Source organism: Sciurus carolinensis, chromosome 4 (assembly GCF_902686445.1).
Source record: "Sciurus carolinensis chromosome 4, mSciCar1.2, whole genome shotgun sequence".
Taxonomy (NCBI): domain Eukaryota; kingdom Metazoa; phylum Chordata; class Mammalia; order Rodentia; family Sciuridae; genus Sciurus; species Sciurus carolinensis.
The window spans coordinates 65,748,216-65,761,121 of NC_062216.1; the positions used below are offsets into that span (position 1 = coordinate 65,748,216).

Consider the following 12,906-nt stretch of genomic DNA (forward strand, 5'->3'; position numbering starts at 1 on the left):
TTATGTTAGTCTGAAGGACTCTCTTTAGCCTTCCTTTTTTTCCTCTTCTGTTGTCTTCTCTTCTCTCCTTCCTTTTTTCCCCCTTCCCTCCCAGGGCATCACACATGCTAGGAAATGCTCTTCAAATGAGCTACAACCAAGTCTTGATTTTAATTTAATTTAATTTTACAACAAGGTCTCTAAATTGCTGAGGCTGGCCTCAAACTTGAGATCCTCTTTCCTTAGCCTCCCAGGTGGTGCATACTACCTACCATATCCGGCATCCCTCAGTTTTTGTTTATCTTTCAGCACTTTAAATATGCCATGGTACTGCTGTCTGACCTCCAGAGTTTATGCTGAGAAATTGACTTACCACAGTAAATCACATCTCTATTGGTACTCTCAAAGTTCTCTCATAGTCTTTGTCTTTTGACAGTTCTAATAGAACATGTCTTATTGTGGATATTTTTGCATTTATCTTTCTTGGAGTTTAAGTTTTTTTAGTGTTAGATTAGTGTTATTTACCAAGTGTGAGAAATTTGTGGCCATTATCAAATTTGCTTTCTGTTCCCTTGTCTTCTTATCTTTTGGGACCCTCATTGCTCATGTTTTGGTCAGCTTGATGGATGGTGTCCCACAGGTCTCTTAGGCTCTGTTCATTTTTCTTCACTATTTTTTCTTTCTGACCCTCAGACTGGATACTTTCATTTGACCAATCTTCCAAAGTTTGCTGCTGCTACTATGGGCTCAAATATGTTTTTTAAACTATTTAATAAATCTTTAGTTATTGTGTTTTTCAGCTCCCAAATTTGTGTTTGTTTCTATTTTAAATTTCTCTTTATTGATATTCTCTTTGTTGAGCTAAGACTTACTGTGCTCTACCACTTGCAACCATTATTCTCAGCATTTAGTTTTCCAGTTTTTAGAATAGGTATTATAATGATCCCTACTTAACTGTGAGTTGATTTAAAATATTTCAGCTGATAACTGAAGCTCTGATTATAAGGGTAGGACTTTCCTTCTGAGTCAGTTGGTAAGAATCAGCCATAAGGAAGAACATTTCAGATTCCCCACCCCCAAGTGCCCTACCTGGTCAGGTACAGTATTTCTCTGGGGACACAGGCAGCAGGATCCCAAGTTCCAGGCCAACATAACAAGACCCTGTCTCAAAGTGGGGATGGGGGGTGGTGGGAGGCATTGTCCTGTCTGCACTGAAGACCCTGTCTCAAAGAAAGAGGGAGGGAAAAAAAAGGCAGTGTCCTATGTGCCACTTTTTTTCTCTCAAGTCGACAGGTTGTTGTAGCTTTAATTAATATTTCAACACCATTTCTTAGTTGTATCATATAGCTTCTCTGAATTTGGAGAAGTTCCATTTGTGGAACTTCTTTTGTGGAACCCTTTCTTGTTCATGTTCTCTCTTTACAAACAATGTTATAGCCACCATGTTATACACGTGTCCTGTAGAATAGGTTCCTAAAATGAAATGTGAGTCAAAGCATGTGTGTAATTTCCATTTTAATAGCAGCTGTAAGGAAGGTATGACTTCTTCCTCCTGACTGGAATCATCTTGAAGATCTTTACCAAAATTATTTAAAACTAGGCCTTAAAGGATAGATAGGTTTTTTGTAAGTAGAGAAGTGCTATGGGGTAGTAAAGAGAAAGAGATGATAAAGTTAACATTAAGCTACTCTTTTGTTTAAAAATAAGAAATTTATAAGGATGCGTAATGACAAATATATATCCCCCAGTATTTTATCATAAAAATTTTCAGTTATACAGAAAAGTTGAAATAACTATAATGAATAACTACATTCTCACCCCCTAGATTATATCATTATGAACTTTTTGCTACATTTATTTTACCATAGTGTGTGCATCTATTTATCCCCCATCAATCTATTGTATTTTATTCCAAAACAAACAATACATATAGCTATACTTTACCCATAAGCTTTTTAGTATGCATTTCATTAACCAGAGTTACAGTATTTATAAACTTTCTTTTTCCAGTGAAAGTTACTTACATTAAAAAGCTTAAGTCAGAATTATATATTTGAATTTTGACCAATGCATTCATTTGTGTAACAGGTTTTTTTGCAGGGGTGGGGTGGGATTGAACCCAGGGGTGATTAACCACTGAACCACATCCCCAGTCCTTTTTTTGATATTTTATTTTGAGACAGAGTTTCACTAAGTTTCTTAGGGCCTCCTTTATTATTCTGGCTTTGAACTCGTGATCCTCTTGCTTTAACCTCCTGAACTTCTGGGATTGCAGGTGAGTGCCATGGTACCCAACTCAGAACTTTTCCATCATGTTAGAAAATGTTCTTAAGTCCTTTGCCAGCCAGCCCCTACCCTACCCTTCAGTGATAACTATTTTGATGTGTTAAATTTTTTTTTAACTTTTGGCATTTTTAATTGACACATGTACAAAGATAGATGTCCCTTCAACTTAGTGATTTCACTTCCTTTGGGTATGTTTATTTCCTTTAGATAGTAGTAGAATTGCTGGATTAAATTGTAGTTCCATGTTTTCTTTTTCTTTTTTTTGAGTAGCCTCCTTAGTGTTTGCCATAATGGTTCTACTAATTTACATTCCTACCACAGTATATAAGGATTCCCTTTTATTCACATACTTGCCTGTATTTGGATCTTTTGTCTTTTTGATAATAGCCACTATAAATTGAGCAAGGTAATATATCTCATTGTGGTTTTGATTTGCATTCCTGTACTGATTAACATTATTGAGGTGTTTTTGTTTGATTTTTGCGTACTGGGGGATTGAACCTAAGGGCACTTGACCACTGTCAGTGCCAAGTCCTTTTTATTTTTTATTTTGAGACAGTGTGTAAGTTGTTAAGGTTCTTGATAAGGTTCTGAGGCTAACCTCAAACTTGTGATTCTTCTGCGTCAACCTCCTGAGTCACTGGGATGGCAGGGTGCACCACTGTGCCTGGCAATATTGAATATTTTTTTAAATAGCTGCTGACTATTTGTATGTTGTTTGAGAAATATGTGCATAAGTCTGTTGCCTTTTTTTTTTTTTAATTTGCGTACTGGGAATTAAACCCAGGGGCATTTACCACTGGGCTACCTCCCCAGTTCTTTTTTTTTTTTTTTTTTTTTTTTTATTATTTTATTGTAAACAAATGGGATACATGTTGTTTCTCTGTTTGTACATGGCGTAAAGGCATACCATTTGTGTAATCATAAATTTACATAGGGTAATGTCCCCAGTTCTTTTAATTTTTTATTTTGAGACAGGTCCTTACTAAGTTGTTTCTGAGACTGACCTTGAATTTGTGATCCTCCTACCTCAGCCTCCCGAGTCTGCTGGGATTATAGGCATGTTCTGCCCTGCCTGGCAGTTCCCTTTTTTCTTTGTTTGTTTGTTCTTTTTAGATGTACATGACAGTAGAGTGTATTTTGACACATTATGCATACATGGAGTATAACTAATTCTAAATAAGATCCCATTCTTGATGGGATGTGGAGACACACTAGTTGATATTTATATATGAACATAGGCAAGTTATGTCCAGTTGATTCTAGTGGCGCTCAACCACTGAGCCATATCCTCAGTCCCTATTTTATTTAGACAGGATCTCATTGAGTTGCTTAGCACCTTGCTTTTGCTGAGGAAGACTTTGAACTTATGATCCTCTGAGCTGCTGGGATTACAGACGAGCATCACTGTGCCCAGCTAAATTTCTTAAGTAGCCTGGAAATTAAACCCTTGTCAGATTTATAGTTTACAGATATCTTTTCCCATTCAGTAGTTTTTCTCTTCATTTTGTTGATTATTACCTTTGCTGTGCAAAAGCTTTTGTTTGATGCATCACCTGTGTTTTTCTTCTAGTGGTTTCATGGTTTCAGGTCTTACACTTAAGTCTTTAATCATTGTGAGTTGATTTTCATATATGGAAAGAAAAAGTTTTAATTTTCTTCTTCTGTATGTAGATATCCAATTTTCCCAGCACCATTTTCTGAAGAAAATGCTTGTCCAATGCTTGTCCGTAGTACCTTTATCAAAATTGGTTGGCTGTAGATGTGTGAGTTTTCTTTTAGACTCTCTGTTTTCTTCCATTGCTCTGTATGTCTGTATTTATACCGGTGGCGTGCTGCTTTGATTATGTAGCTTCGTAGTATGTTTTGAAGTCAGGTAGTACATTGCCTGCTTTGTTCTCTTTGCTCTGGATTGCTTTGGCTCTTCAGAGAGTGTTGTGTGTGTGTGTTTACGTACAAATTTTGGGGTTTTTTTTCTAGTTCTTTGAAAAATGTCATTGATATTTTGATAGTGATTACATAATACATGGATTGCTTTGAGATTATTATGGACCTTTTAACAAAATTGATATTTCCAATTCATGAATGAGGGATGTTTTTCCAATATTTCGTGTTGTCTTCTTCAGTTTCTTTCATCAGTGCTTCATAATTTTCATTGTGTAGTTTCACTATCACTTCTTTGGCTATATCAGATTTCAAGGCTTTGTTTTTGTAGTAATCGTAATTCCTTTTCAGATAATTCGATGTTTGTGTATAGAAATGCTGATTTTTGTATGTTGATTATTTCCTGCAACTTTGCCAGATTTATTTATTAGTTTTAATAGTTTTTTGGTAGAATCTTTGCAGTTTTCTATGTCTAAGATCATGTCACCTGCAAACAATGACAATTTGACTTCTTGTTTTCCAATTTGGATTCTCTTTTTCTTTCTCTTGTTCGATTGCCATAGCTGGGACCTCCCATTCTAGGTTGAATAAAAGTGAAGTGGTCATCCTTCTCTTGTAATAGATCTTAGAAAACTTTCAGCTTTTCCCCATTCAGTATGATGTTAGGTGTGGGCTTTTTGTTTGTGATCCATATTAGGTTGAACTGCATTGCTTCTATTCCTAATTTGTTCAGAGTTCTTAATACAAAAGGAAGTCAGTTTTATCAGATGTCTTTTCTACATCTATTGAGTTGATCATATGGTTTTTGTCCTTCATTCTGTTGATGTGGTGTATCATGTTTATTGATTTGTGTATGTTGAACTGTCCCTGGATCCTTGGAATAAATTCTACTTAAACATAATTCAGTCTTGGTAAGGTGCATATATTCAGGAATTTGTCCATTTTGTCTAGGTTATTAAACTTGTTGGTATGTTCATAGTAGTCTGTGTCAGTTGTAATAATTCTTTTTTGCTCTGACTTTTGTTGTTGTTTAGTCTCTCTCTCTCTTTTTTTTTTTTTTGTACTGGATATTGAACTCAGGTGCACTCAACCACTGAGCCACTCCCCAGCCTTTTTTTGTATTTATTTAGAGACGGTGGGCGGGGGGTGGCAGATCCTCACTGAGATGCTTGGCACCTTACTGTTGCTGAGTCTGGCTTTGACCTCATGATCCTTCTGCCTCAGCTTCCCCAGCTGCTGGGATTACAGGTATGTGCCACTGCACCTGACTTTTTTTTTTTTCTAAATCTCTTTAGAGTTTATCAATTTGGCTTATTTTTGTTTTGTCTGTTTTGTTTTAGTAGTACTGGGGATTGAACTCTGGGCATTCTGCCTCTAAGTTATATCTCCAGCCCTTTTAATTTTGAGAACAGAATCTCACTAAGTTGGGCAAGCTGCCCTCAAACTTGCCATACTCCTTTTTTGCCCTTCCAAGTCAGGGGATTACAGGTGTGCACTAGCACATGCAGTTACTTTATCTTTTCTTTTTCTTTTTCTTTTTAAATTTTTGATTCACTGTACACAAATGGGGTACAGTTTTCATTTCTCTGGTTGTACATGATGTAGAGTCACACCATTTGTGTAATCATAACATGTACATATTGTAATGATGTTTGTTCATATTGTATACTTTCAAATAAAATATTAAAAAATTCTTACATAATTTATTATGCTTATTCCTTTTGATTCTTTGTTTTTTATACAATTTTCATATCATGCATTTACATATTTTATAGACCTTCCCAAACTGTTAGATTTCCCATTAAGTAGTCAAAGGTATTTTAAAGATATTAAGAGGAAAATCTATTCTTGTATATTTAACATTATTAGTGCTTTTCAGTGTCCCATTGTATATTTCCAATAAAACATGCATCAGAATGCATTCCCAAACTATCTTACCAACTGTGGGTAGCATTAGAAATTTCTATTCCTTTCTGCTAGCGTTAGCTGGACTGCATGGACTCTATCTCACATATACATATTTCAAAGATCTACTAGAGATTTGGGCAGAGAGAATATGCAGAATCTACTTCTACTTTTTGGAATTTCCTCCGTTCTTTTCAAGATATCCACTGTCGATAGAACTTTCTTCAGTAATGGAAATTTTCTAATATATGCACTAAAAGGGTACTGCTTGCTACATGTGGCTTTTGAGCACTTGAAATGTGGTTATTACAACCAAGAAACAGTATTTTAAAATTTTAGTTACTCTACATTTAAATATAAATAGTCACATTTGGTTAGTCTTGAACAGACTATCATGGCAGAGTTCTGGTGGACAACAATGTCTTTCGTGCTGCGGATCCTGAATTTTAGCTGACCTTATAGTCAGACTGGGACCTTCTCTCCTGTGAAAAGGTATAGAAAGTAGAAAGTTCAAGTATTGCTTTTCTTTATCCTTGTTTGAACTCACCTCCAAACTGTGACTGATTTTGATCGCTTTCCAATACCATCAAATCATTGTTTTGTATTTTTTTTACTAGAATTTATGAATACATTTGCAACCATTAGGAGCTGCATCATTACCAGAAGTAGAACTCTGTCTATCTCTTAGTCGTTTTAATAGTGAACTAATTTTAAGGAATTCATTTTTGTGCTTTGTTATTAGGATTTTCTGCTAATTAAATATTTTGTTCTCTAAAATATTTGGTTATTGCTAATGCTGATACAACCAACTTGATCTCCCATTCTTTTAAGAAAAAGCTAGTTACCTAATACTCTTAACTGTTCAGATGAAAAAGTACTTAGAAGAATTATTTTTCTGTTTTTTAATAGAATTTTTATTTCAAAGTCTTTAACCTTACTAGAAGTATCGCTAACCAGGTTACTGAATCTTAATGTTCTAAATTTGATATTCCATCTCAGGAATGCTAGAATTTAATGGAATTCTTCAAAGCAACACTCATATCATTGATAACCTTTTTGGTGTACTTTCTTTTTCCAGGTACCTGAAAAGGTTTAAAGTGATGAAGATCAAAGTTTTAAGAAGTTGGTGCCGGCAGATCCTTAAAGGACTTCAGTTTCTTCACACTCGAACTCCACCTATTATTCACCGGGATCTTAAATGTGACAACATCTTTATCACTGGCCCTACGGGCTCAGTCAAGATTGGAGACCTTGGTCTGGCAACCCTGAAGCGAGCTTCTTTTGCCAAGAGTGTGATAGGTATGTTTCAAGTACCATGGAGCCTGTCTAGCCTTCTGACATTATTTCTGTTCAGAAACCTGACCCTGTCAGAACTTTTCTGACATGAAATAAACCTTCAGAAATTCATAGCTTAAACCTAGAAGGTAATCATTTCTACTTATGAGATGTGGGGTTTCTCGGTATTTATGCTTCTAGAATCATCTTTAAGATTATTAATGTTCTATAAAATTACATGGGGAAAAGTAAGATGAACTTTGTTGACAAAACCTCATGTATCAATCTCATAAATCATTCTCTGGATACTTAATATTTTATGTACTATTTATATGGTGTGTTCAGTGTGTTACTTTCTTTATTAATGGAATGAAATTTATGTAGTTTGATTTCTAAAATGTACCTTGGATCTATATTTGGAAAAGACCTGTCTTTTAAAAATTTTATCTAAATATATGAAAGTATGAATTTATTCTGAAAAGTTGGTTTTATCTATTTTTTTCTTACTTCTACTCTTCAGAAATTACAATGTATCCAAAATAGATTTCTCACCCTTAGTATTTTGGACATTTGGGGCTGGACAATTGTTGTAAGGAACTGTTGGGTGCATTTTGGGATTATTTAGCAGCATTCTTCTGCTCTTTACCCACTAAATGCCAGCAGCAACACCTTCTGTCTACCTATCCCTAATTATTATAAAAAATGTCTGCAGACATTGCTGTTTGGGGGGCAAAATTGCCCTTTGTTGAGAATCAGTAATCTAAAGAATAAGGCTATCCTTTCAGACTTTTAATCATGTGTTACTCATAACTGAAAACAATTATATTCTTTTTATGATAAACTTTCACTCTCTAAAGTGATTATTATAATTTAAGAACTTAAAATCTTCACAGACATCCTACTTCACACAAAGAAATTCACTGATTATGAAATATGTTTGAATTCTAAATATTAATAGGAAAGGCAAATTACTGATGTAATTTGCTCGCAGTGTGCTCCTTGGAATGTTATGTGACTAAGATTTGAAATGCTGTTTTTACATTTTCTTATAATACAATAACATGAAGAATGAAAAAAATTATTTGACGCTGAATATCCTTTTTGCCATCTTTACCAGAAATCCCTGGCCCAAGGTAGTTTTTATTTTGTTTATACATAATGTGTAAGCTTACAATTTGAAATTTAAGACTTAATTATTCAAAAGCATTGCAGAACCTAGTCTTATGGGATCACACACTCTTGCTTATAAATCATTCTGTATTTGTGCATGTATATATTTGTTTTTTGCCTCTAGGATATCCCTCACTCTGTTTCCTTTATCTGCAGTAAGTTTATATACTGCAGGTGTAATGGTAAGTATGTGAAATAAAGGACTCTGGTGAGTGGCCTTTATAGACAATTACATTTGATTTTATTGTCTTTAAAAATGTATTGAACATTGGGGTTTTTCACTGCAAGGCCTCCTTAAAAAGTGAAACTGATAGGTGGAGTGTTAATGACATTTGCAGCTACCATACAGTAGGGGGCAGACAAGTACTTAATTTTTTTTGAATCTTTCACATGTAGGTAGTTTGCCATTATATCTACTTTGTTCCCTGCTAGTTTCTTACCCTTTCCTTTCATTTATTTTCCATATATTAGTTTATATCTTAGCCAAGAGTCTGCTTTGATATATTGTATTACAGGGATCCATCTTAAACAATACATAAACACTCAGTTACTTGACCCTGTTAAGTTTCTTATAAAGGCCTTACAGTGGAAGATCTTCTATAAGATATTGGATGGAACAGACTGACTAAGAAGATGTTCTTCCTCTTTTTCCTCTTCCAATTTTTTCTCTCTCACAGGTCAACCCCTCTGCTTCTTCCCCCTGGTGAGTAACGACTGCAGCTTCTGCTCGCATTGAGTGTGAATCATTCTTTTAATTTAAGGTACCCCAGAGTTCATGGCCCCTGAAATGTATGAGGAGAAATATGATGAATCCGTTGATGTTTATGCATTTGGGATGTGCATGCTTGAGATGGCCACATCTGAATATCCATACTCGGAATGCCAAAATGCTGCGCAGATCTACCGTCGAGTGACCAGTGTAAGTCTTCCTAACTGTTAAGAGTTCCCAAGCTTGATAACACCCAACCATGCCAAAGGGAATAGTAGTTGAAAGTATACGAAATAAGATTTGGGGAAGGGGAGGTGTTGAGCTATGTGCAAGGCTCATGGTATAGTGAGAGCAAAGATAAAAGAACTACCTATTTGTCCTGTCCCTCCTTGTGTTCACTCAAACCTTTATTATGAGATATACTTTATGTTTAAAACCACACTCTCAGCACCTACTTTGCAATCCCCTATTAATTTATCTGAGCTCTCATTCCCTCCTACCACATAGCTTCGTGCTTTGTCAAATTAATTTGTTCACATATTTTTCACTGAATGACTTTATTTGGTATTTTAATTTATTAAATTGTAAATGACTACCCACAATATTTAAGGTATAAATTAATGACTCACTATGGTTTAAATTATCCATGATAGTTCATGTGTCCTGACAGAGATTATTTCCTTTAGCTGTCCAAATGAAATCTGAAATGTAGTTGTTAGGACTCATCATTTCATTTTACGTACTTAATTATGCTTCTCTAAAGAGGTACAGATATCTTCTAATATACCCATATTATACCAGACAAAATTAACAGTGATTTCTGGATCATGTACTCTAAACATATTCAGATATTTTTTCCCATTGTTTTAATGATGTCTATTTAAAATAGGTCCCATCAAGGCTCACAGAAAGTATTTTGTTTTGTTTTAGCCTGTTACCTTCATTTTCTGCATGTCATGAATTCACTGAAGAATTTAGATTAATTATTAGGAATGTGATATTTCTTAATTTATCTGTTTACCTCTTGCTGTGACTTGTTATTCTCTTTTCCATATTTCTGTAAAGAGAAGTTTTTCTTAAAGTAGTCATATCAACAATGTAAAAATTTTTCCCTTTTATTAGCATTTACTTGAGTAAACTGTGTATTTTCTAGAGTCTATATGATATATGAAATTGCAGAAGAGGAAGTACAGTTGTCATAATCCATTTGTCTTCTATTAAACCATATATTAAAAAGAAAAGCAAAAATTTTTTTAGTTTGGAAAATACTGGATTTTAGAATGTTAAATGTTTTATATTATTAACATAGTGGACTCATTATAATTTTTAAAGAATTAATAAATACCTTCACACTTTCTAAGTTTTAACTTCTAACATGGTAAACATCGTTACATAGAACACACAAAAACCTGCTGGGCTCCCAATAATTTTACTGGTGTAAAGCATTTTAAGGCAGATGTTTTGAGAGCCACTGTTCAAAAAGCCTTGACAAACTTTAGGCTACAAGAACAGCTAAAAAGAGGAAAGTTTTATTTTGGCTCAGGGTTTCAAAAGATTTCTGTCCATGGTCAGCTGGCTCCAAGGCAAAAACATGACGGAAGAGCATGGGGGAGGAAAGCTGCTCAGCTCACAGTAGCCAGAAGCAGAGAAGAGAGGAGAAGGGGTCTGGAAAAGATAAATCCTTCCAGGGCATGCGCCTCCCCCCCCACCCCCCTCAACTGCTTCCTCCAACTAGTTTCTACCTCCCCGTAGTCTGTTCAGCTATTCATAGATTAATTCATTGTTTGCTTGCTTACTTTATTGATTGATAGCTAGATAGATACATAGAAACATAAATATATACTAGAGATTGAACTCAGTCAGGGTCGATTTACCATTAAGCTGAATCCCCAGCACTTTTTTTTTTTTTTTTTTTTTTTTTTTTTGGTACTGGGGATTGAACCCAGAGGCACTTACTTTACTACTGAGCTACATCCCCAGTCCTTTTTCAAAGGGACCCCGGGGGTGGGAGGTGAGAAATGCGGGAGAGTGACATTTGGCCAAACTATATTGTTATATGGTGTGCATGTATGAATATTTAACAACAAATCCCATCATTGTTTAAAACTATAACCTACCCCTCCCTCAAAAAAAGGAATCCCCCTAACTTCCCCTGCCAAAAGATGAAGACTAACAAAAGATAATATTAAGAATTTTATGCCGGACTTGGTGGCGCATGCCTATAATTCCAGCTAATGAAGAAGCTAACGTGAGAGGATCATAAGTTCCAGATCAGCTTGAGTAATTTAATGAGACCTGTCTCAAAATTTAAAACATTTTAAAGGGATATAGCACAGTGGTAGAGCGCTTAACCAACATGTGCAAGGTCTGGCTTTAATTTTTTAAAAAAAAAAAAGGGAATTTAATTTGTACTTGTTTTGGCATAAGCAACCTGGAAGATTTTTCTTTTTTTTTTTTTTTTTTTTTTTCTTTTTTTTTTGTTAGTTTGTTTTATTTTGTTTTGTACTCGGGATTGGATCCAGCAGTACTTAACCACTGAGCCACATCCCCACCCTTTTTATGTTTTATTTTGAGACAGTGTCTTGCTGACTTGCTAAGGCTGCTTTGAACTTGCAATTCTCCTCCTGCCTCAGCCTCCTGAGCTGCTGGGATTGTAGTCATGCATCATCTCACCCAGAAGTTCTTTAATACCAGAAAGAGATAGCAAGAAAGTTCAACCAGTTTAAGTAAAATGAATTGTAAATTCATAACATAAAATACTTCTGTAAGGTAACACACAGTGTAAGTTAGATGTGAAATCAAATTTTAGCAATGAGAATAAATAAGGCTTGCATCTAAGAGATATTCTAAATGAATAATGAAGGTGATTAAAGATGAATAACATACATATCTCCTGTTCTCAGAACACTAATTTTAATATAGAAGATAAGTGTGTAAACATAGTGAGTACTTTAATGGAGACAGTCAGTAAGAACATTGAAAACAAAATGGTTAATTCTACTATGGATTAGGGAAGGTTTTACAAAAAGAATTATTGTATGAACTGTCAAAAAGGGAGAAGGAAAGATAACAATCAATCATGATGGTACATGCCTAGCATGAGCAAAGCCCAGTATCATTAAAAAGAAAAAAAAAAAAAATCACTAAGTAGATGAATCTATCTCCCCTAATTGTTAATCTTGTCTCCTGTCAGAGCAAAGAATTAGGGGTCAGTAATTAGGAGGTAAACTTGTGACTCTCCATGTATTTTTTGTTTGTTTTTTTTTGTTTTTTTGTTTTGTTTTGTTTTTGCTGCTATTATGTTATTTTGTTTTAAAGATAACCCTAGGTTTTTTGGAGCAAGAAAGGAAGAGAGAAGTTGAAATTACAGTAGCGAGAGGATGGGGTAGCTAATTGATATCGGGCATGATAAAGGAAGGGGTTTTTATTTTGTTGTTGTTTTTTGCCCTCAAGATGAAATCAGATATTATGATGTTTTGGGACAGACAAAATCTTAACTTTACCCTGCTGGGCTCTATGGCATACACCTGTAATCCCGACAACTCGGGAGACTGAGATGGGAGGATTTCAAGTTCAAAGCGAGCCTAGGCAACAGGGAGGCGTTAAGCAACTCAGTGAGACCCTGTCTCTAAATAAGATACAAAATAGGGCTGGGATGTGATTCAGTGGTGAGTGCCCCTGATTTCATTCCCAGTACT

At 35.0% G+C, this 12,906-nt stretch overlaps 1 protein-coding gene across 1 annotated transcript in view; it reads left to right on the forward strand.

Annotated features, from left to right (window-relative positions):
- Wnk1 (WNK lysine deficient protein kinase 1) overlaps positions 1–12,906 on the forward strand; it is a 140,332-nt gene that overhangs the window by 56,470 nt on the left and 70,956 nt on the right. Inside the window, 2 exon segments of the mRNA XM_047550993.1 lie at positions 7,133–7,353; positions 9,261–9,418. Coding sequence (XP_047406949.1) covers positions 7,133–7,353; positions 9,261–9,418 — 379 coding nt within the window.